General features: G+C 36.8%; 1 protein-coding gene across 4 annotated transcripts; it reads left to right on the plus strand.

Annotated features, from left to right (window-relative positions):
• Positions 1–71: 71 nt before the first annotated feature.
• Positions 72–19807, plus strand: UFSP2 (UFM1 specific peptidase 2). 4 transcript variants are annotated; one of them, XM_007517666.3, is made up of 12 exons: positions 72–215; positions 2436–2514; positions 4479–4662; positions 4740–4806; positions 8386–8543; positions 9126–9318; positions 10714–10860; positions 12287–12451; positions 12680–12804; positions 15657–15733; positions 17276–17400; positions 19647–19807. In XM_007517666.3, exons 1-12 carry the CDS (start codon positions 213–215, stop codon positions 19731–19733), a joined length of 1410 nt encoding a protein of 469 aa, XP_007517728.2. In that variant the 5' UTR covers positions 72–212; the 3' UTR covers positions 19734–19807. The 4 variants fall into 4 exon arrangements, with proteins under 4 accessions (XP_007517728.2, XP_060039819.1, XP_016041296.2 ...); XM_060183836.1 differs by having other exon boundaries at positions 141–215; positions 4558–4662; XM_016185810.2 differs by lacking the exon at positions 72–215 and adding an exon at positions 775–906.
• The last annotated feature ends 440 nt before the right edge of the window (positions 19808–20247 follow it).

A 20247-nucleotide genomic window follows, 5' to 3' on the forward strand; every position in this document is an offset into this window, starting at 1 on the left:
GGAATGGACTAAAATTTTCCTCCCCCTCCCTCCGCCTTGTCCTCCTGTCTGCCACGCCCAAGGTATAGAGTGGTACGCTCCCCTGGCGTCGACTTTGCAGGGCATGTCGGGAGTTGTAGTCAACCATCCCCGGCCTGGTTCCTCCGACCAGCACCGCTTCCGGGTCGGCCCACTGGGCAGGTGTCAGTGTATTTCAGCGCCACGTCTCCAACATGGTGAGTATCTCTGCTCAGCCTCTGACTCCTGCGGGCCCCCCACCTCAGACTTCCGTAGCTGCGGTCGGTACAACTAACTTCACAGCCCTGGAAAAGAGCTGTTTCTGCTGGGATCATGATGACAGCTGCGAATTCCATGTTCCTTAAAGGCTGCCTGTCTACTAGTTTAGGCCACAGGGAAACAGGCGTGCACAACCTAGAATAGTCACCAGCACCCTACATCCACCCCCACCACACACCCCGGCTCATTTGCATTTAGGAATACACTCCCTGCCCCCCTTTTTATAAATGCCTTCTGAAATCAGAGTTACTTAGAGGTTTTAAAGATTTTTTTTTTTAAGCATTGAACCTGAAAAGGATGGGAGTAACTTTCCTTAAATCTTATGTTCCCTTAGCTTTCCAGATTTCACACTCTTCAGGATCCCACCCCAATTCCAACCCCCTCTAGACTTGAAGGATTAAATTGCGCGCGCGCACACACACACACACACACACACACACACACGTACGTTACAGTAACATAATTAAATGATGTTCTTCCCTGTCTTTTTTTCCTAAGGTTTTATTTTATGTGACAGAAAAAGTAAGAGATGCTTTTCCTTATGCCCTGTTCTTCCTGCCTAACTTCTATCTCCATCTTAGACTTTTTTTTTTAATCTTCCCTGAGTTCGAACCACAACTCTACTAACTGGTAAGCTCGTGTCTTTCAAACTTAACAAATTCAAAACTAACTTGTCATTTCTCTCTGCCCTGCTCCTACTCCCACACTCTTGCTTTTCCTCCACAGAGGTCATCTCAGTGAGGGGCAGCACAATCCACTTTGTTGTGCATGCCAAAATCCTGGAAGTCGTCCTCTTCTCAATTGCTGAACATACGGTCAGCAATCAAGTTGGAGGGATTCCACTTCTGAGTAGCTATTCATTATTACTCTCACTACTTCTGCTGTCTGTATTTGGCTTCCACCATCAGTTGTAACCATCTGTCAGTGGTCTTTCAAGAAGCCTTCACCAAACTGATAGCCCTGCATGGAACTGACTCTTTCACCTCTACCTTCATCTCTCCTTTGAAATTGTTAATCCCCGTATCTATCTCAATTCAGAAATCTAAGAAAATTCTAGTACATTCATGTTTTTTCTCCAATGAAATCTTCACAACTCTGTTAAGTTAAACACTTTTTGAGTTTTATAGAAGATATAGGCTTGAGGAATTAAATTGTGCAAAATTCTTACAGTAGCAGAGTTAAATTCTGTGCTTGTCTGTCTTCTTAAGATAAATTGACAGAGGTGAGGAGAGAGAGGTGACCTTAGGCTTGAAGACCACAACTTTCCTTTGCAGGCACCTTCCAGGCTACCAGGATGTTTTGTGTTTGTTTTGTGGTGCTGGAGGAACCAGTCTAAGACCTCTTAGATATATGATTTTACTAAACAATCTCCTTAGTCCAATTTTCATTATATAATTTGAGCGAGAGCAAGAGAGTAGACTGTATTCTGCTATCTATGGAGTTTCTTTCTCTCCCTTCTTTCATTTTCCCTCTCTTTTCCTCTCTACCTCTATCTCTCACTCTCTCTTACCCCCCCCCGTGTACCTGTGTGTGTGTGTGTGTGTGTGTGTGTGTGTGTGTGTGTGAGAGAGAGAGAGAGAGAGAGAGAGAGAACGAACACACAGGAATTCACCACCCCAGGCAGACTTTCTCAGAGAAAGAGGGAAAGACACTATACCACCAACCCGTCCCCAAATGCTTTGGGGGGGAAGGGGGCTTGCAGGAGGATGCCTACCCATTTTCAGCTTGGTGCTTTCTTTTACCACTTCTGCATGGTGCCAAGAATAGAAGCCAAGGCCTCGCAGTCTACTGCTGAACTGCCTCCCAGGGCCCTCTGTATTTTAGCTTTTACTTTCTTCATTGTCTTTTTCTCATTAAATAAACTTTATTCAAGTGAGTACTATATTTTTGTATATCATTGTTTTTATTTAACCAACATCTTACCGATTGTTGCTTAGGTTATTTCCTTTTTAAAATGTTTTTGTGCTGATGAACAACAGTATACTTGGACAACAATTACATCTAAATTCACTCTCAATTTTCTTCATTATTTATTTAGAATAAATCCTCAGAAGTAGATTTGGGGCAAAAGCATGACCTTTCAGTTCGTTAAAATTTATGGAATAAAACCACTCAGCCTTTAAAAATGTGATAAGGATTTTTTTTTTCATTTGTATTAGGTGATTTCAGAGACTACAGATATACTCTTCAGAATAAGAGGAGGCCTTGAACTAGCTTTTCAGCTAGCTACTGCTGATGGTAAGTCAGCTAAAATACTTTACTAACTGTAAAATTAGTGATAAAATATGCTGAGAGTCTCTTAATTTTTTCAAGTGAATAAGATAAATGTCTGGTATCACTTATTAAAACCTCTTCTGTTCTATAATATGGTATTTATTTATTTAGATGTCAGTGTGATAGATACTTAAATACCACAGGATTAAACAAAACTGGCTTAGTATTTAGAATTATAAGACACATATTTTATCTTCAGATATTTTATTTTTATATTGTTAATGACTTTATAACCAGGAAAGCACTTTTCAGCTCCCTAAAATAAGACCAAGCAACTATCAGGTTGATGGTATATGACACAAAGAAATTCCTGTGACTTCTGTAATGCAATATTTTATAGTCTTAGTGGGACCTAGTTTAAGGATAAAGAACTTCAAGAAAATTTCACTTAGTAGCTTTACTGATATAGTATGTATTTTGAAAGTAATTGGAATCACATATGCTGCTGTTAGGAATAATAAAAAGCCTGTTATGAAAAACAGGTTAGCAGCTACTCAAAAAGTTGGATATAGAGTTACCATATCTGGTAGTTATTTTCCTTTTAAAACATATTCATTTTAATATTTTAATGATAGAGATACAGAGAGAACGAGACCAGAGCACTGCTCAACTCTGGCTAGTGGTGGTGCCAGGGATTGATTGTACATGGGACTTTGGAGTCTCATATGTGAAAATCTTTTGCACAACTATTATGCTAATTCCCCTGCCCCAATAATTCTTTTTGTAAGTAACCACCAACAAAAAAGAAAAGGTATGGGAGTCCGGCGGTAGCGCAGTAGGTTAAGCGCAGGTGGCGCAAAGCGCAAGGACTAGAGTAAGGATCCCGGTTCAAGCCCCCGGCTCCGCACCTGCAAGGGAGTCGCTTCACAGGTGGTGAAGCAGGTCTGCAGGTGTCTATCTTTCTCAAACCCCCCCCCCCCGTCTTCCCCTCCTCTCTCCATTTCTCTCTGTCCTATCCAACAACGACGATGACAAGAATAACTACAACAATAAAACAAGGACAACAAAAAGGAATAAATAAATATTTTAAAAAATGAAAAGGTATTCACAAAGTAACTTATACCCAAATGTTCATAGAAGCAGTGTTTATTTGAACCACAAGATAAAAACAACTCAAATGCATATCCCCTTAAGAACAGATAAACAAAGTGTGTGCAATATTATTTTTAAAACACTAAGAGTAAATACTGATTCATGCCACAAGATTTTTTTTTTATTCTTTTTTTTAAATTTCTTTATTGGGGGATTAATGGTTTACAGTTGACAGTAAAATACAATAGTTTGTACATACATAACATTTCCCAGTTTTCCACATAACAATACAACCCCCACTAAGTCCTCTGCCATCATGTTCCAGGACCTGAGCACCCCCCTCCCAACCCCAGAATCTTTGCTTTGATACAATACACCAACTCCAGTCCAAATTCTGCTTAATGTTTTCCCTTCTGATCTTGTTTTTCAGCTTCTGCCTATGAGTGACATTATCCCATATTCATCCTTCCACTTCTGACTTAAAGTGGATGTAACTTGTGGAAATTATTAACCTAAGTAAAAGAAGCCAGACAGGGAAAAAAAAAATTTTATATGTGATTTCATTTTTATGAAGTGTCCAGAATAGACAAATTTATAAAGACAAAAGTAGATTCATGATTGTTATAGACTACTGATAGTTATAGAATTTATTTTTTAAAAAAAGTGTTCTGGAATTATATAGAGATAGGTGTAAAACTTCATGAATAACCTAAAAACAATGATTTATTCTCGTTAAAACAATGGATTTTATGGTCTGTAGATTTCACTTCAATTTTTAAAAAATAAAGACAGAAATTTTTAATTGTTGATTTTGGGAAATAGAAGTCCATGTTTACAGGTATTCATTTTAACAAGTATAAACTTTTTCTTGTTGGCTTTGTTTTCTTTTAATTTAGAAACTTTTATCAAGAAAGCACTAAAGCATGTGTTGAGTGACTTGTCAACCAAACTTTCTTCAAATGCACTTGTGTTCAGAATTTGCCACAGTTCCATATATGTCTGGCCTAACAGTGACATAAACACCATTCCAGGAGAACTGACTGATAGTTCTACTTGCAAGAACATAATGCGCTTTATTCAGTGAGTATATTTGAAAATTGCTAGAAATATTTTCAAAACCCCACTTCATATTGTAAACCTGTGTGTTAAAAATTCAGACTTGACCAGGAAGAAGATACAAAACGAAAATTCATGAGAAAGAAGGACAGAAAGTTAACAGGCATGGTAAGCAAATTATCTTCTTAGCAGTAAACATTTTAAATCCATGAATTTGGAGTTAAGTGAGATCATAAATATTATTTAATCCAACTCTATTATATGTCAGATCAGATTGTTGAGGTTCAGAAAGATTAAGTGATTTATCAGAGGAGTTTGTACATTTTACCTATCTATAAACATTTGTCTCATTAAAACACATATCCTAAAATATGGTTTTGGAAGCTTTCTTTGCTCCCACAAAAACAAAATTTATGTTTACATGTTGTGTTTACAAATTCTTTTTAAAAACAAAGTAAAAAGGAATCATTCTCAAACGTAACGGTGATGCATGTTATGTTGCCAGATATTGGGAACATGGAGGTACTACTTCTGTCGAGGAAGTGATATAAATTTAATATGTTGATAGTGTTTTTTCCAGACTGGTAATGGAAAAATATGGTAGACATGTGGCTGATGTAGGTGGGGCCAATTCAAGTGAAGCCAGACTAAACCAGTGGCTACAGTAATAGAGCAGGAAGTATTTAGAAATGGATTATACTGGGGGTCCGGCAGTAGCACAGTGGGCTAAGCGCACGTGGCACAAAGCACAAGGACTAGCATAAGGATCCCAGTTGGAGTCGCTTCACAGGCGGTGAACAGGTCTGCTGGTGTCTGTTTTTCTCTCCCCCTCTCTGTCTTCCCCTCCTCTCTCCATTTCTCCCTGTCCTATCAACAACAATGACATAAATAACAATGATAATAATAACTTCAACGATGGTAAAAAAAAAAAAAAAAAAAAACAGGGTAACAAAAGGGAAAAAATGGCTTCCAGGAGCAGTGGATTTGTGGTGCACCAAGCCCCGGCAATAACCCTGGAGTCAAAAATAAATAAATAAAAAGAAATGGATTATACTGGGAAAATGATTGGAGAAGGACTATTTTCTTGCTTCGGTAGCAATAATAAGGTGGCGACGACAGTTTCATTTGCATTAGATTTTAGACACCAATGAGAAGTCTACATGAACTGTTAGATTTACAGATGAAGACTTAAGAAAAGCATGTATGTGGTCCGGGAGGTGGCACAGTGACAAAGCTTTGGACTCTCAAGCATGAGGTCTCAAGTTCGATCCCCAGCAGCACATGTGCCAGAGTGATAATCTGGTTCTTTCTCTCTCCTCCTGTATTTCTCATAAATTAAAAAAAATATATATATAATTAAAAAAAAGAAAAGCATGTATGCTGTAGATAGTGATTTGCAATAACTAATAGTTGGAACATAACATTTTGAGGAGTATAAGTTGATTTTATGGAGTGTTCCTCAGTTGAGTTTGTTTTTTTTTCCTTCCTCATATTAGCTGCAGGTTAGTCTTACACTATTGTTAGGGATGCCTCAGAAGTAATGTGCCCTTCTCAGTACATCGTACTAAAGAGGCATATGCTATCAATTTGTTCCTAGTATTAGGGAGGCAAACTTTTATTACTTTCTGCCAGTTTTCTCAACTATAAGGGTACAATTTTTTTCCTTATAATTAATTGTTAAGTATCTTAAGAAAATGTTTTAAGAGACTGTTTCCATCTTATTCTTCATCAAATTATTGTTATTAATTATCACTTGTTTTATATGACTTCAGGGGATGAACCCAAAGCCTCATGCATGTACAGCACCACTCAGGGGACTCCCAAACTAAATTTTCTTTCTTTCTTCTTTCCCTTCTTCCTCCCCTCTTTTTTTCAAATTATTATTATTTTTTTGTTTATTTAGGACAGAGACAGAAATTGAAAGGGAAGGGGTAGTAGGGAGAGAGAAAAAAAGACACCAGCAACACTGCTTCTCCACTCATGAGCCCACCCCATCCCACCCCTTACAGGGTGGGTGGGACCAGGAGCTTGAAGCTGGGCCCTTGAGCATTATAGCATGGGTGCACCACCACCTGGCCCCTCAGGCCGATTTTTGTTATTTTTCTTTTTTTGGCGGGGTGGGGTGGTCAAAGGTGACATAGACAGAAAAAAACATGCCACATGCCTCTGCCCTTCAGCCCTTTGCCATCCATGGTACACCCATGTGGTACCTGAACATTAACTTGGGGCCTCATGCAAAATAGAGACTATACCCCACAGGGTGTGTCACCTCCTAGCCCCTAACCACCACTTTTATCATTCATTGTTAATTCTTGCCGGAACCCAGCATATATCTGCTGGTTACAAAGTGCTAAGTTTCTTATCTTTTCCTTTGGAATTTACTTGATAACATTATGCTGTGAGGATAAGCTTCCCTTTTCCCTATTATCTGTGTGGAATCATGGGTTCTTATTTTATTAAATTAGTGATATTTTGTTACTATCCTTAGTTATTTTGATGCTCATAGTTTCCAAGATTTGACTTACAGAAGCTGCTTCCACTTGGCTCCAGTGTCCTCTTGACACTGCATTTTTTTTTTTTCTAACACTGATATTTTCTACAAAGTGTTCTAAGCTCATCATCTTCTATCCCTGTTCCTACTCAAAAATCAGCTGTTTTTTCAAGGAGCAAACACACCTACATGTGCAGTCTATACATCCACACGTCTGTAACATATACATTTCTGTTTTTATGTTCATACTGGTACTTTCCATGCTACTTCAACCTCACACAGTTGCTGACCTTTTTCCAATAAGAAATATAACTCCCAGTATCTGCTGTGTTTCAGCACTGTCAAAACCAAACCTAATAAAGTTCACCATTTGCTTATATCTTTTTTTATATTTACTTATTTGTCCCCTTTTGTTGCCCTTGTTGTTTTATTGTTGTAGTTATTATTGACGTCATTGTTGTTGGATAGGACAGAGGGAAATCTAGAGGAGGGGAAGATAAAGGGGGAAAGAGACACCTGCAGACCTGCTTCACCGCTTGTGAAGCAATGCCCCCTGCAGGTGGGGAGCGGGGACTCAAACCTGCTTATATCTTCAGACCAGGGATAATAAGTCATCACATGATTAGAAGTTACTCAGATGTGTGTTAGTTTTATTTTGTTCATTCGTTTTTTTAAATCAGTACAGAATTGCAGAGACTGATATAATAAACCCAGTATACCTATACCAGCTTTAATTTTTGTTGAAATATAGTCAATCTAGATGAGTGGATATGAAAAAAAAAAAAAAAAAAATATATATATATATATATATATATATATATATATATATATGTCATGACAAGTTCCAAATGACATCACACATATAGGTGGAACTAAAGAAATAAGAACAGAAAGGGAAGTCACAAAGTGAAGCTTGGACTGGGTGGGATATATTAAACTGAGACGAAGAACTCTGAGAAAGGAGAGAGAGGAGGGCAGAGAGAGCCTTGAGGCCTTGTTGCATGATACATGAGGAGATGAGTAATTAACTGCACTGTGAACCATTTACTCCCCCCTCCATTAAAAACAAAAGAATCTGTATTCAATCATTACATCTTCTGAGGTTATTTTGAAGCAGAGAAAAAAATTGAGATAAAATTTGAGGTTTTAAACAATTTAATATAACTTTACATGTGCTTTAAACAGTCCTTTTACTTACCCTTTATAGTTAGTGTTCAGTGTATTTACAAGTTGACTATTGCTGTTTTTCTATATAGCATCAAATAGTAAATATAGATCTTATGCTGGAAATGTCAACCACTGTGACAGCTGTAACCCCAATCATTGAAAGAGAAAGTGGCGGACACCACTATGTTACTATGACTTTACCAGTTGATGCAGTCCTATCTGTTGCTCCAGAAGAAACATGGGGAAAGTAAGTGTTTCACAGCACTACTGCTGCTTTGGGGGGAAGGTGTCGTCTCCAGGGCTTTACTGCTTCAGACTGACTTTTTCAGCGGGGTGGCATGGAGAGTCCGTAGTACTGAAGCTTGCCTCAGTGCAATGGGGGCTGGGCACAAACTTTGGTTGTGTACATGGCAAACAGTGCACTATCCAAATGAGCTACTTTGCCGGCCAACTACTGCCACATTGAAAGCAGGACTCTTTGCTAGGGTAATGAGAGCCCGTGTAAAAATATTTAAGGATATTTAAAAATACCTAAGCATATTTAAGGGATTCTGTATTTGTTGTGATTTCTGTGTATTATTAAACTTGATGGCATGCAGTAATTAAATGTATATTAGGAGAAAGAATCATATTATGTTAAAACCTATAGCACTTCTCATATTTCTACACAAAGGAAAAATGCAGTTTAACTAACTTTGCATAATGTAGATTTCTTCCATTAAACCTGGTTCTATCACGTCTTTTTGTTTGCTTTTCCCACTATATTCAAGATATACTATTTCATGCCAATATAATTTTTGTTAAAGCATCTGTATATCTCCTCCCACAGAGTTCGTAAACTTCTAGTTGATGCAGTTCATAATCAGCTAAATGATATGGAAAAATGCATTTTGAAATACATGAAAGGGACATCTATTATTGTTCCTGAACCACTGCATTTTTTGTTACCTGGGAAGAAAAGTCTTATATCTATATCATATCCATCAGGAATTCCAGATGCTCAGCTTCAGGTCTATAGAAAGGTAAAACCAGTTCATTTTCCTTAAAAGAAATATCATTCATTTTTGTATTTAATTATATATTTCTAATAAATTAAAATTATTTTATGATTTAGTTTTTAAAAATGGGAACCATCTATATTACATGTTTAACTTCTGTCATGGAACTTGATTTTGAATTAATGAAAAAAATATACTAATATATATATATTATTTAAATTTCATGTGCTCAATATGTTTCAGATGTTCTATGATTTTTTTTCTGTAAACATTTAAAATGCCTGGAGTAGTAGATGAGTGTTAACAAATTCCTTTTTCCCTTTTATAGTTGTAAAGAGAGATAAGATTATAGCTGGGAAAGGGAAATTTGAATTTATGCTAATCCTCTTTAGGTTTATAGTTATACTCCATACCAAATGCCAGGGTTCTTTGGGTTTTATAGAGATATTTTGAAGGAAACATGATCAGCATAAAATAAATTAGATTAATTGTCAAATTGACTGGTTCTGGAGTGCATCTAATTTATGTACCCATCAGATTATGCCATGGAAACATCTGCCTAATCTCTACCCTAAAGAAAAAGTATAATATTGTAACCCTTTCTACTTGCCTGCAAGCAGTAGATGAATTGACTTTAAGAGGCAACAGCTACCCAAGTGATTATCTCATTCACGCTGAGTACACAGGAGACATGAAAAAGAACATTTTACAAAGTAAATATTACATATTTTATATAATTAGGAAAACTCATGAAATTAAATATATGTGTATATTATTTTGATGCCATATTGGATAGTTTAATAGCACCAGTTTCAGCTGTGTAATTTATTACCCTTGATACTTGGTAGGTTCTCTAAACCTGGTTTTCAAAATACATAGATTATGTTTATATCATTGTTAATTACAAATAACTTATTATCTCAACAGATTATGTTACAATAGATAATTTTAAATTATCTCAGCTCATTCTAACAAATTGTTACTTTTAAAGTATTTTATTTTATTTTATTTTATTTTATTTTATTTTATTTTATTTTTGAGAGAGATGCAGAGAGAGAAAGACACAGAGAGAAATACCAGAGTACTGCACAGCTCTGGCTTTTGGTGGTATGGGGGATTGAACCTGGGACTTCAGAGCCTCAGGTATGAGAGTCTCTTTGCATAACCATTATGCTATCTATCCCCACCCACAAATTGTTATTTTCTATGTTACCTTCTAGTTCCTATACAGAAACCAAGCAAAAATAAATAATGGATTTTAAGTCTCTTCCCTTTGACTTTAGTGACTTAATCATGAATATATTTGATAACACAGACATTATGTAGTTATTTTTCTTTGTTTTATAGCTTTACTTTATTGACTATAATGTAAATCAAAACCTTGTTTTCTTCTCTTTTGTTGATTCTAAATTCACTTAGGAGTTGCATGATCGCTTCAACCTGCCTCATAACAGACCATATTTCAAAAGGTCTAATGCTTATCACTTTCCAGATGAACCCTACAAAGATGGATACATTCGAAATCCACATACCTATCTCAATCCACCTAATGTAGAGAATGGAATGGTGAGTGTAACTAATTGTTTATGGGAATCAATGGACTCTTATTTAAGGACCTCTAATAGCATACTATGACTCTAGCTGATGGTAGTGTTATGTATTACTTTGCCTGACACCCATCAAACTAAACCATAGGAACATCTGCCTAAATTCTACCCCTAAGAAAAGATAAAAATTCTAAAATTACAGAAGCATTCTTTTTTAGAAATTTTATTTAATTTTTTATTAGTGATTTAACAATGATGGACAAGATTGTGGGATGAGAGGGGTACAATTCCATACAGTTCCCACCACCAAAGTTTTGTATCTTATCCCCTCCATTCGAAATGTTCCTATTTTTTTTTTATAAAACTATTTTTTTATCTTTATTTATTTTGAGTAGAGACAGAGAGAAATTGAGAAAGGAGAGGGAGGTAGAGAGGGAGAGACACAGAGACATCTGCAATCCTACTTTGTCACTCATGAAGCTTTCCCCCTGCAAGTGGGGACCAGGGGCTTGAACCTGGGTCCTTGCACACTATAGTGTGTATGTGCGCTTAACCAGGTGCTCCACCACCCAGCCCCCAAAGCTTCCCTATTCTTTATCCCTCTGGCAATATGGACCAAAGATCTTTATGGGGAGCAGAAGGTGGAAGTCTGGCTTCTGTAATTACTTCTGCACTGAACATGAACGTTAACAGGTCGATCCATACCCCAAACCTGTCAGAAGCATTCTTTATATGGCCCATTATTTGGACCCTTCGTTTGTTTATTTTTCCATTCTTTTAATCTTTCTTTCATTCCCTCATCATTTAGTTAGCAAACATTAATTGTATCCTTTTTGTCATATTGATTGTGAAGATTTAGGCCCAGGAATAAGACACTGTGCATGTGCATTTTGAACTCACATATTAATATGGACAGACAGATATTTTTTAAGTAATGTATTAAGTAGTGGTCCATGTTTTGAAAAGTTAAATAAAACAAGATAGAGAAGACAGGGCCAGGGCAGTGGGTTTGTGGAGAAGGAATGAATATGCCTTTTTGGGTTGGGTAACCAGAGGAGGCCTCTAGCATTTGAACAAAGACTTGAGTAAAGTAAAAATGCAGGCTGTGAAATTATATGAGAAAGGAGTGTTCCAGGCAGAGAGAATTATGAATTGCTTTGATTTACCTGAAACCTAAATCAGAGTGAGCAAAAGGGGAAAGAGGTAGGAGATGAAGTTGGGGAGGAATTTCACAAGGTAGAACTTGCCAGCTTTATATGGGCTTTGATAAGAACTTTGGATATTTAATTATATTGAATAAGTTGGGGGCATAGTATTAAAGTATAGCTCCATGAAGACATTTTTATGGGGAAAACTAAAAACAGTTTGACCCTAGGACTGTAAATGTGATTGTGTGTGTGTGTGTCTTATGTTAATATTTTACTATATTATTTTTTTTAATATAGGTTCATGTAGTCCAGGGCATCTATGGTTATCATCATTATATGCAAGATCGGATAGATGACAATGGCTGGGGCTGTGCGTACCGATCTCTGCAGACTATCTGCTCCTGGTTCAAACATCAGGGCTATACAGAGAGATCCATTCCAACCCACAAAGAAATTCAGCAGGTATATTTGTCATTTTAAATTACTATCAACATACATTTTACTAATCTTTAGTATACCATTAATAGTTAGTAGTATCTTATGTTATAGACAGTACTATTTAAAGACAAAAAAAAAATACCGGCAATTAATATAATTTTAATAGCTGTCTTTTGGACAGAATTCTCTCCTTTCTTTATCTCTTTTCCCTTTTATTTATTTATTTATTTTTGTATTTGTAAATACATAAAGGCTTTAGTTGATGCCGGAGACAAACCAGCAGCATTTGTAGGATCACGACAATGGATTGGATCTATTGAGGTGCAGCTAGTTCTAAATCAATTGATTGGTGTAACTTCAAAGATATTGTTTGTCAGGTAAGAACACTTTAAATACTTAAGGGAAAACATAAGGTGAAGCTTGGACTGGGAGTGGCATAGTACACAAAAGCAAAGGACTCTGGGGAAGGAGGAAGAGGGACAGGATGAAGGGACACTTGGATCCTGGTATGTCTCTTAAACACCAGTCAAGGGGAGATGAGAGGCTGTGCCTATGTGGTAAAGACTGTACTGTAAACCATTAACCCCCAATGCAAAAGCAAAAAAATTAACTAAAAAAAAACTTAGATAAATCATTTTAAAGGGAATTTGCCATGTTATTTAAATAGTGGTAGTAGAAAAATGATATATTTACCCTCATGATTTTTTTTTCCTCTCTCCTTTCTCTTCATCTTCATTGCCTCATTGTTTTAAAAATATTATTTTCCATCGTGCTGGAGTTGGACCTAGGTTGGTAATGGGAATGGTGCATAGACATATTTTTTGGGAAGATGAGAAATTGTTCCCATGTGACAACTATCTTATAAATTACTACTTCCCTAGTAAAACAAACAAAAATTGTCATGAATTGGGCCATCAGTGTGATTGAGTGATAAAGTACATGCACAAGACCCTGGGTTCACTCCTCAACACTACATAAATTAAAAAGAAAAAAAAAATTAGCCCTAAAATGTGTTTTGGTTTGTTTGTTTTGTTTTCATTATTTTTAGCAGGGCACTCATTATTCAGCTGGTTAATGGTGTGGTTCCTGGGATTGAGCCTAGGACTGCAAAACCTCAGGCATCAAAGTCTTTTATATAACAATTATGCTATCTCTCTGGCTCTATTTTAGGGTTTTTTTAATTTTTTTTAATGACTTTGAAGTTTTAATTAAATTTTGTGATATATATGTGTATTGTCTAGGTCTAATTTTAGCCTAGGAGCAGAGAACTTGAAAATATGTCAACTTTGAGTGAGTATACAAGATGGGGACAGAGAGCATTTGTTTTGTTTTTTGATTTTGTTTTTGTTTTTATTGTCTTCATGTATTTATTAGCTAGAGATGGCCAGAAGTAGAGAGGGAGAGAGAAGGGACCAGCATGTGGCACATCTGTTGTGTACACATCACAATGCTCAAGGACCCAGGTTCAAACCGCTGGTCCTCACAAGTGGTGAAGCAAGGCTGCAGGTGTCCCTGTCTCTCTCTCTCTCTCTCTGTCTCTGTCTCTCGTTTTCTCTACCTCCCCTCTCAATCGCTCTGTCTCTATCCAATAATAAATAAATAAAAATAATTTAAAAGAGAGAGAGAGAGAAAGGGACAGAGTGACACCTGCAGCCCTGCTTCACCACTAGTAAAGCTTTCCACCCAGGCTCCACCCAGGTCTTTGTGCATTGTAACATGTGCACTCAGCCACATATTAATGTTTTAAAGTCTTAAAAGTAATAAACTAAATGTTCTTTTCCTTCTTAAGATGTCAAACCAGTGTGTCTGAATGAAATATTCATTCTTTTATTTTAATCCTAATTCTAACATCAAAATATGAGCTACATAAACTAATATTGTGTTCTATGGCAACATCTCAGTAATTCTTTATTAATGATCTTATGTTTTAGAATACATTCCCTATATGACAACCTTGATAACAATAGTAACATCATTCTTATTGTCCAAACAGCTTGATATATCTTATTTCACAACAGTAATTTGGACTGATTGAAATCAGCACTAAGAAATAAATTATAAATTGTACAATAAAGCATTACTTATACACTCCTTATTAAACAAGAGCTAAGTAACACCGTTCTTTAAAATTAAAACTCTAAGGATGGGTCACATGCCTTCTCTGCCCAGGTTTAAGCCCCAGGATCATACAGGAGGAGCTGTGGCACTGGAGGTGTGGTATCTGGTGCTGTGGTATCTCTCATTCTCCTTTGTTTCTCTTCCACTCTCTATGTTTCTAAATGAAAAGAGAGCCCAGAGCAGTGAAGTTTGATTCTGCAAATAAAACTAAAATATTCCTTTTACCTATCCATTTTTCTTTTTCTCTTCAAAAGTATAGGCTGTATAAGATGTTGAAGCATTCCTTAAAATTAATATGTTGTACTTAGAAACATTTTGTAGTTTTCATATGAGATCTGCCAGTCTCATAGGCTATTCAAAGTCATTTTATGTTTTAGGCCCAGAATTTCCGATTGTATAGACAGGGCAGGTGTTATTGGGCACAAATTAAAGATAAGGAAACGTAGGTTCAGAGTTTGATGTTAAAAGGACAAAAACCTAGGACTTAAAATCCATCTTTCTTGGGGGCCTGGTGGTAGGTAGCACACCGAGTGAAGCGTACATGGCACGAAGCTCAAGGACCAGCGTTACGATCCCAGTTGGAGCCCCCACCTCCCCACCTGCAGGGGGGTGGCTTTACAAGCAGTGAAGCATGTCTATAGGTGTCTATCTTTGTCTCCCCCTACTCTCGACTTCTCTCTGTCCTGTCCAACAATAATAACAACAAAACGGAAAAAGATAGCTGCCAGGAGCAGTGAATTCGTGGTATAGACACTGAGCCCCAGCGATAACCCTGGAGGCAAAAAAAAAAAAATCTTTCTTGTAATTAAATCCATCCAGAAGAGTCCAGTCTGCATCAAAATTTCAGTCTCAGGTTAAACAGTCAGGGCTTTCTACACAACTCCAGATGCAAAGAACCTGGAACTGGTTGCTTCTTTCCTGGCATATTTACTGACCTTAAATAGTTATGTTGTTTTAGATTACTTTCTAAGTTCCCTATCACTTAGTTTTACTTAAATATATATTGTTTTCTTAATAACCAAAAAAAAAAAGTAGAAAATATTGACTCCCAAGTTATTTTTGCCCCATCATATCAGAAATAGTTCATCTGATAAAAATGGTTTCTTTCTAGCCAAGGTTCTGAAATGGTCTCTCAAGGACGGGAACTGGCTAATCATTTCCAGAGTGAAGGAACACCAGTAATGATTGGTAAGAGGTTTTGGGGGTCAAAGGTCTTTAATATAAAGATTTAGTGGCCCATAAAATTAGTAATTGTTGGACAGTTTGAAATCTTTGTATACCATACAGACTGCCTTGGATATTTTTTAAATTTCTGCAATGGTTATGAAACAAATAGAATATAATAACCAGAAAAAGAAAAAGCTAAGAAGGGAAATGATAACTATGTCCAAATATTTAAAGTATTAAGAGTATATGGAAAAGGCATGATGGTCTCGGGACCAGATGGTGGCCACCTGGTTGAGCGCACATTACAATGCACAAGGACCCAGGTTCGAGCACCCGGTCCCCACTTGCAGGGGGAAAACTTTGAGAGTGGCAAAGCAGTGCTGCAGGTGTCTCTCTCTCTCTCTCTCATCCCTCTTGATTTCTATTTCTATCCAATAAAAAGATAATTAAAAAAAAAAGACATAGTGAGTCCACTGAGCATCCTAAGTCAGTGTTGTGCCACTAATTTGGTTGGTTATATGATACTCTGTAGTACATCACTTAGCCTTTTAGCTTTATTTCAAAAATAAAAGTCCTGGATTAGTTTATCTAAAGATTATAGTTCTGTAAAGGACAAAACTAGACCTTCTATTGCATAGAATACAGCAAGTATACAGCAATGGAAGTATAAGAAATGGATGTATGCAGCTTTCATCAGTCCATTAGAAGGAAAAAAAAACTGAATGAGTACATCAGCTGTGTACTAAGAGCAGAGACATCAGGAGGACTAAGAGCAGAGAGAGCAGCCCACATAAAAAGAGAAGTGCCACAGTAGTGACTGTTAAGAGTTTGGCCCCTCTCTAATTCCTTTCTAATCTAATGTAGGTAGTTCAATGGATATGGCAGTGGAATATAAACTTTATAGAAGTGTCCCTTTTTTGTCTTAAAGATGTGGGGAGTTTTTTGTTTGTTTGTTTGTTTTTGCCTCCAGGGTTATCACTGGGACTCAGTACCTGCATTACCAATCCACTGCTCCTGGAGGCCATTTCCTCCCTTTTGTTGCCCTTGTTGTTTATCATTGTTATTATTATTGTTGTTGTCACTGTTGTTGTTGTAGGACATGACAAAAAGAAATGGAGAGAGGAGGGGAAGACAGAAAGGGGAAGAGAAAGATAGACACTCACAGACCTGCTTAACCACTTGTGAAGCTACCCCCCTGCAGGGGCTTGAACCAGGATCCCTATGCTGGTCTGGTACAAAGATGTGATTTTTATCTTTTTAAAACATGTGGTCTCATACCATATAGGCTAGTTATTATTATTTTTTATAGACATAGTATATGAGAGGGGAGAAGGAAATCGAAGAGAGTGAAAGAAAGAGAAAAGAAAGAAAGAGGTAGAGAGACTTGCAGCACTGCTTCACTACTCATGGACATTTCCCCCCCTTTCGATAGGGACTAGACTAATTAATTTTCATGCCATAGTAAGATCAATTATAGGCAAAATAATCATCTACTTTCTAAATTGAACAGAGAGTTGAGTTTAACTTGTACCTACTCATAGTTCATATTTTTCTCATCAACAGGAGGAGGAGTTCTTGCCCACACAATACTAGGCGTTGCATGGAATGAGATCACAGGACAAATAAAATTTCTGATTCTAGACCCGCACTATACAGGTGCCGAAGATCTGCAGGTTATTGTGGAAAAGGTAGGTATCTGTTTCACACAAATATAGAGAAAATGCAAAGAATCCCATAGCCAAAGGATAGCCAACTAGCTGTTAGTAGAACACTAGATTATTACCTCAGGACAGTATCCTCACTGTAAAGAAATAACCTGGGAGTCGGGCTGTAGCGCAGTGGGTTAAGCGCAGGTGGCGCAAAGTACAAGGACTGACATAAGGATCCCGGTTTGAACCCCGGCTCCCCACCTGCAGGGGAATCGCTTCACAGGTGGTGAAGCAGGTCTGCAGGTGTCTATCTTTCTCTCCTCCTCTATGTCTTCCCCTCCTCTCTCTATTTCTCTCTGTCCTATCCAACAACAATAATAATAATAACTACAACAATAAAACAACAAGGGCAACAAAAGGGAATAAATAAATAAATAAATATTTATTAAAAAAAGAAAGAAAGAAAGAACCTGAGACTGTAGTGAAAAACTGCCTCTCTACTTAGTAAATAAAAGAAGAAATGGGGCCGGGCAGTAGCACAGCAGGTTAAGCGCACATGGCACAAGGATTGGTATAAGGATCCAGGTTCAAGGCCCCAGTTCCCCACCTGCAGGGGAGTCACTCCACAAGTGGTGAAGCAGGTCTGCAGGTGTCTGTCTTTTTCTCCCGCTGTCTGTCTTCCCCTCTTCTCCATTTCTCTCTGTATCATCCAGTAACAACAGCAATGGCAACAATAAAAATAGCAACAACAACAACAAAGGTAACAAAAAAATGGGAAAAATGGTGTCCAGGAGCAGTGGATTCGTAGTTCAGGCTCCAAGCCCCACCAATAACCCTGGAGGCCAAAAAAAAAAAAGAGGAAACAAAAAATAAATTATAAGAGATAAATTTTAGGTTTGATTTATAAAGACTTTCTCAATTATTATACTTAAATTAGAACACAAAATCCATAAATATATTTCTTTGGAGCTTTTACAGGTTTGCATATATGCACTGAGGTTTATCAGTGCCTTAGAACAGGAAAGTGGAATACATAACCTTTTATAATTAACAATTAGTCAAAAACAGTTAAATGGTATGTTAGACATTATGGAGGCTTAACTACTTGCCATTTATTTTCATCATACATACTTATAAACCAGGGCTACCTTAAATTTATTTTTAAACTCTTAACATGTATCTTAAATCTCATCCTATAAAGGATCTGAATTTGAGATGTAATTAAGAGTGGTGTTAATGATTATAAAATCAGACAAAATAACTCTACATGTGATCATTTAGAATTTATAAGCAACTAATTCTTATGTAAAAACTTGGTAGCATAGGGTTGTCAGAAAAGTCATGACATACTTTTCTGTTTTTCTATGACTTTCCTGACAATCCAGTAAAATCTTTAGGAGGCAAGTGTTATAAGACATAATTAACTTCACTTTTAAATAGTGTACATATTTTTGCCAAAAATACTAAATTACAAAGGATACATAGAATTTTTAAGTCATAAAGAATGAATAAAACCTACTGTTACCTACTACCTTTCATTTTTCTCATGTCACGTAAATCAATAGTATTGGTGCCCATTAAAAGGTTTCTCTGAACTATGAAGTTATGATTTAATTAGGTCAGTTTTAAAAAACAGGGAACCAGGCAGTAGCACAGTGGATCAAGCACACATGGCACAAAGCACAAGGACCAGCTCAAGGATCCCAGTTCGAGCCCTGGGCTCCCTACCTACGGGGGTCACTTCATAATCAGTGAAGTAGGTCTGCAGGTGTCTTTCTCTCCCCCTGCTCTGTCTTCCCGTCCTCTCTCAGTTTCTCTCTGTCCTATACACCAACAATGAAAGCAGTAACGACAATAATAAGAACAACAACAACGATAAACAACAAGGGCAACAAAAGGGAAATAATAGCCTCCAGGAGCAGTAGATTCATAGTGTACAGGCACCGAGCACCAGCAATAAGGAGAAAAAATATATATATGTATATATATATATAATGTTTTTATGAGGTGAGGAGGGTATCTATGTCTAAATATATATATAGCAAATGGAGGTAGAGAGGGCAAAGATCCCACAGCACTAAAACTTCTCTCAGTACTATTGAATACAGCTCAGTACCTAGGTGGGATGCATGGTAAAGTAGATGCACTCCCAGCTGAACTATTTTGCTGTTTAGTAGTTTTATTCCAAGATTCTGTTGGGTGCAGGATTATAAAATGTTACAGGTTCAACTGGTACAGTCCTTTATTTTTTGCAAAAGATTTTCTTTTCCCTTCTCCTAATCTAGGGCTGGTGCGGATGGAAAGGCCCAGACTTTTGGAACAAAGATGCTTACTATAATTTATGTCTCCCTCAACGACCAAATGTTATTTAAAATATCTTGAGCACAAACACTGTAGCAATGCTATACTCTAAATATCTTAATAAAAAATTTAATTTCAAGATAAATCCTGGGTACGACTTTATTGTTTAAATGCAGTTTTTGTTTTTGTTCAAAGGTTACAAATACTACACACTGTATTTTTAAATACATCTTTAATAATTTATAAACAGTGCACATACAACAAAATTATTATAGGCATGTAGATAAATGTGTCCTGAAATGTTCTCTTCTTTTAGAAGAAAGTTTTCCTCCTTCTTAGAAGGATTTTAGACACATCTACCAAGCCAGAAGTTATAACTTGTAGCTAGCTGAGCAGTAGATCTGTATGAAGGGAAGGCATTCTATGAATTTTCTTCATTATCAGCATGACAATCTATTTTATTTTTATTTTTTAATTTTTTATTTATAAAATGGAAATATTGACAAGACTACAGGATAAGAGGGGTACATTTCCACACAATCCCACCCCCAGAGCTCCATATCCAATCTCCTCCCTTGATAGCTT

Source organism: Erinaceus europaeus, chromosome 2 (genome assembly GCF_950295315.1).
Source record: "Erinaceus europaeus chromosome 2, mEriEur2.1, whole genome shotgun sequence".
NCBI lineage: Eukaryota > Metazoa > Chordata > Mammalia > Eulipotyphla > Erinaceidae > Erinaceus > Erinaceus europaeus.

Coding starts and splice junctions, on each gene's coding strand:
- UFSP2 (XM_007517666.3), top strand. Junction 2,515..4,478: donor TCAGCTAGCTACTGCTGATG/GTAAGTCAGCTA, acceptor CTTTTAATTTAG/AAACTTTTATCAAGAAAGCA. Junction 12,452..12,679: donor CCCACAAAGAAATTCAGCAG/GTATATTTGTCA, acceptor AAATACATAAAG/GCTTTAGTTGATGCCGGAGA.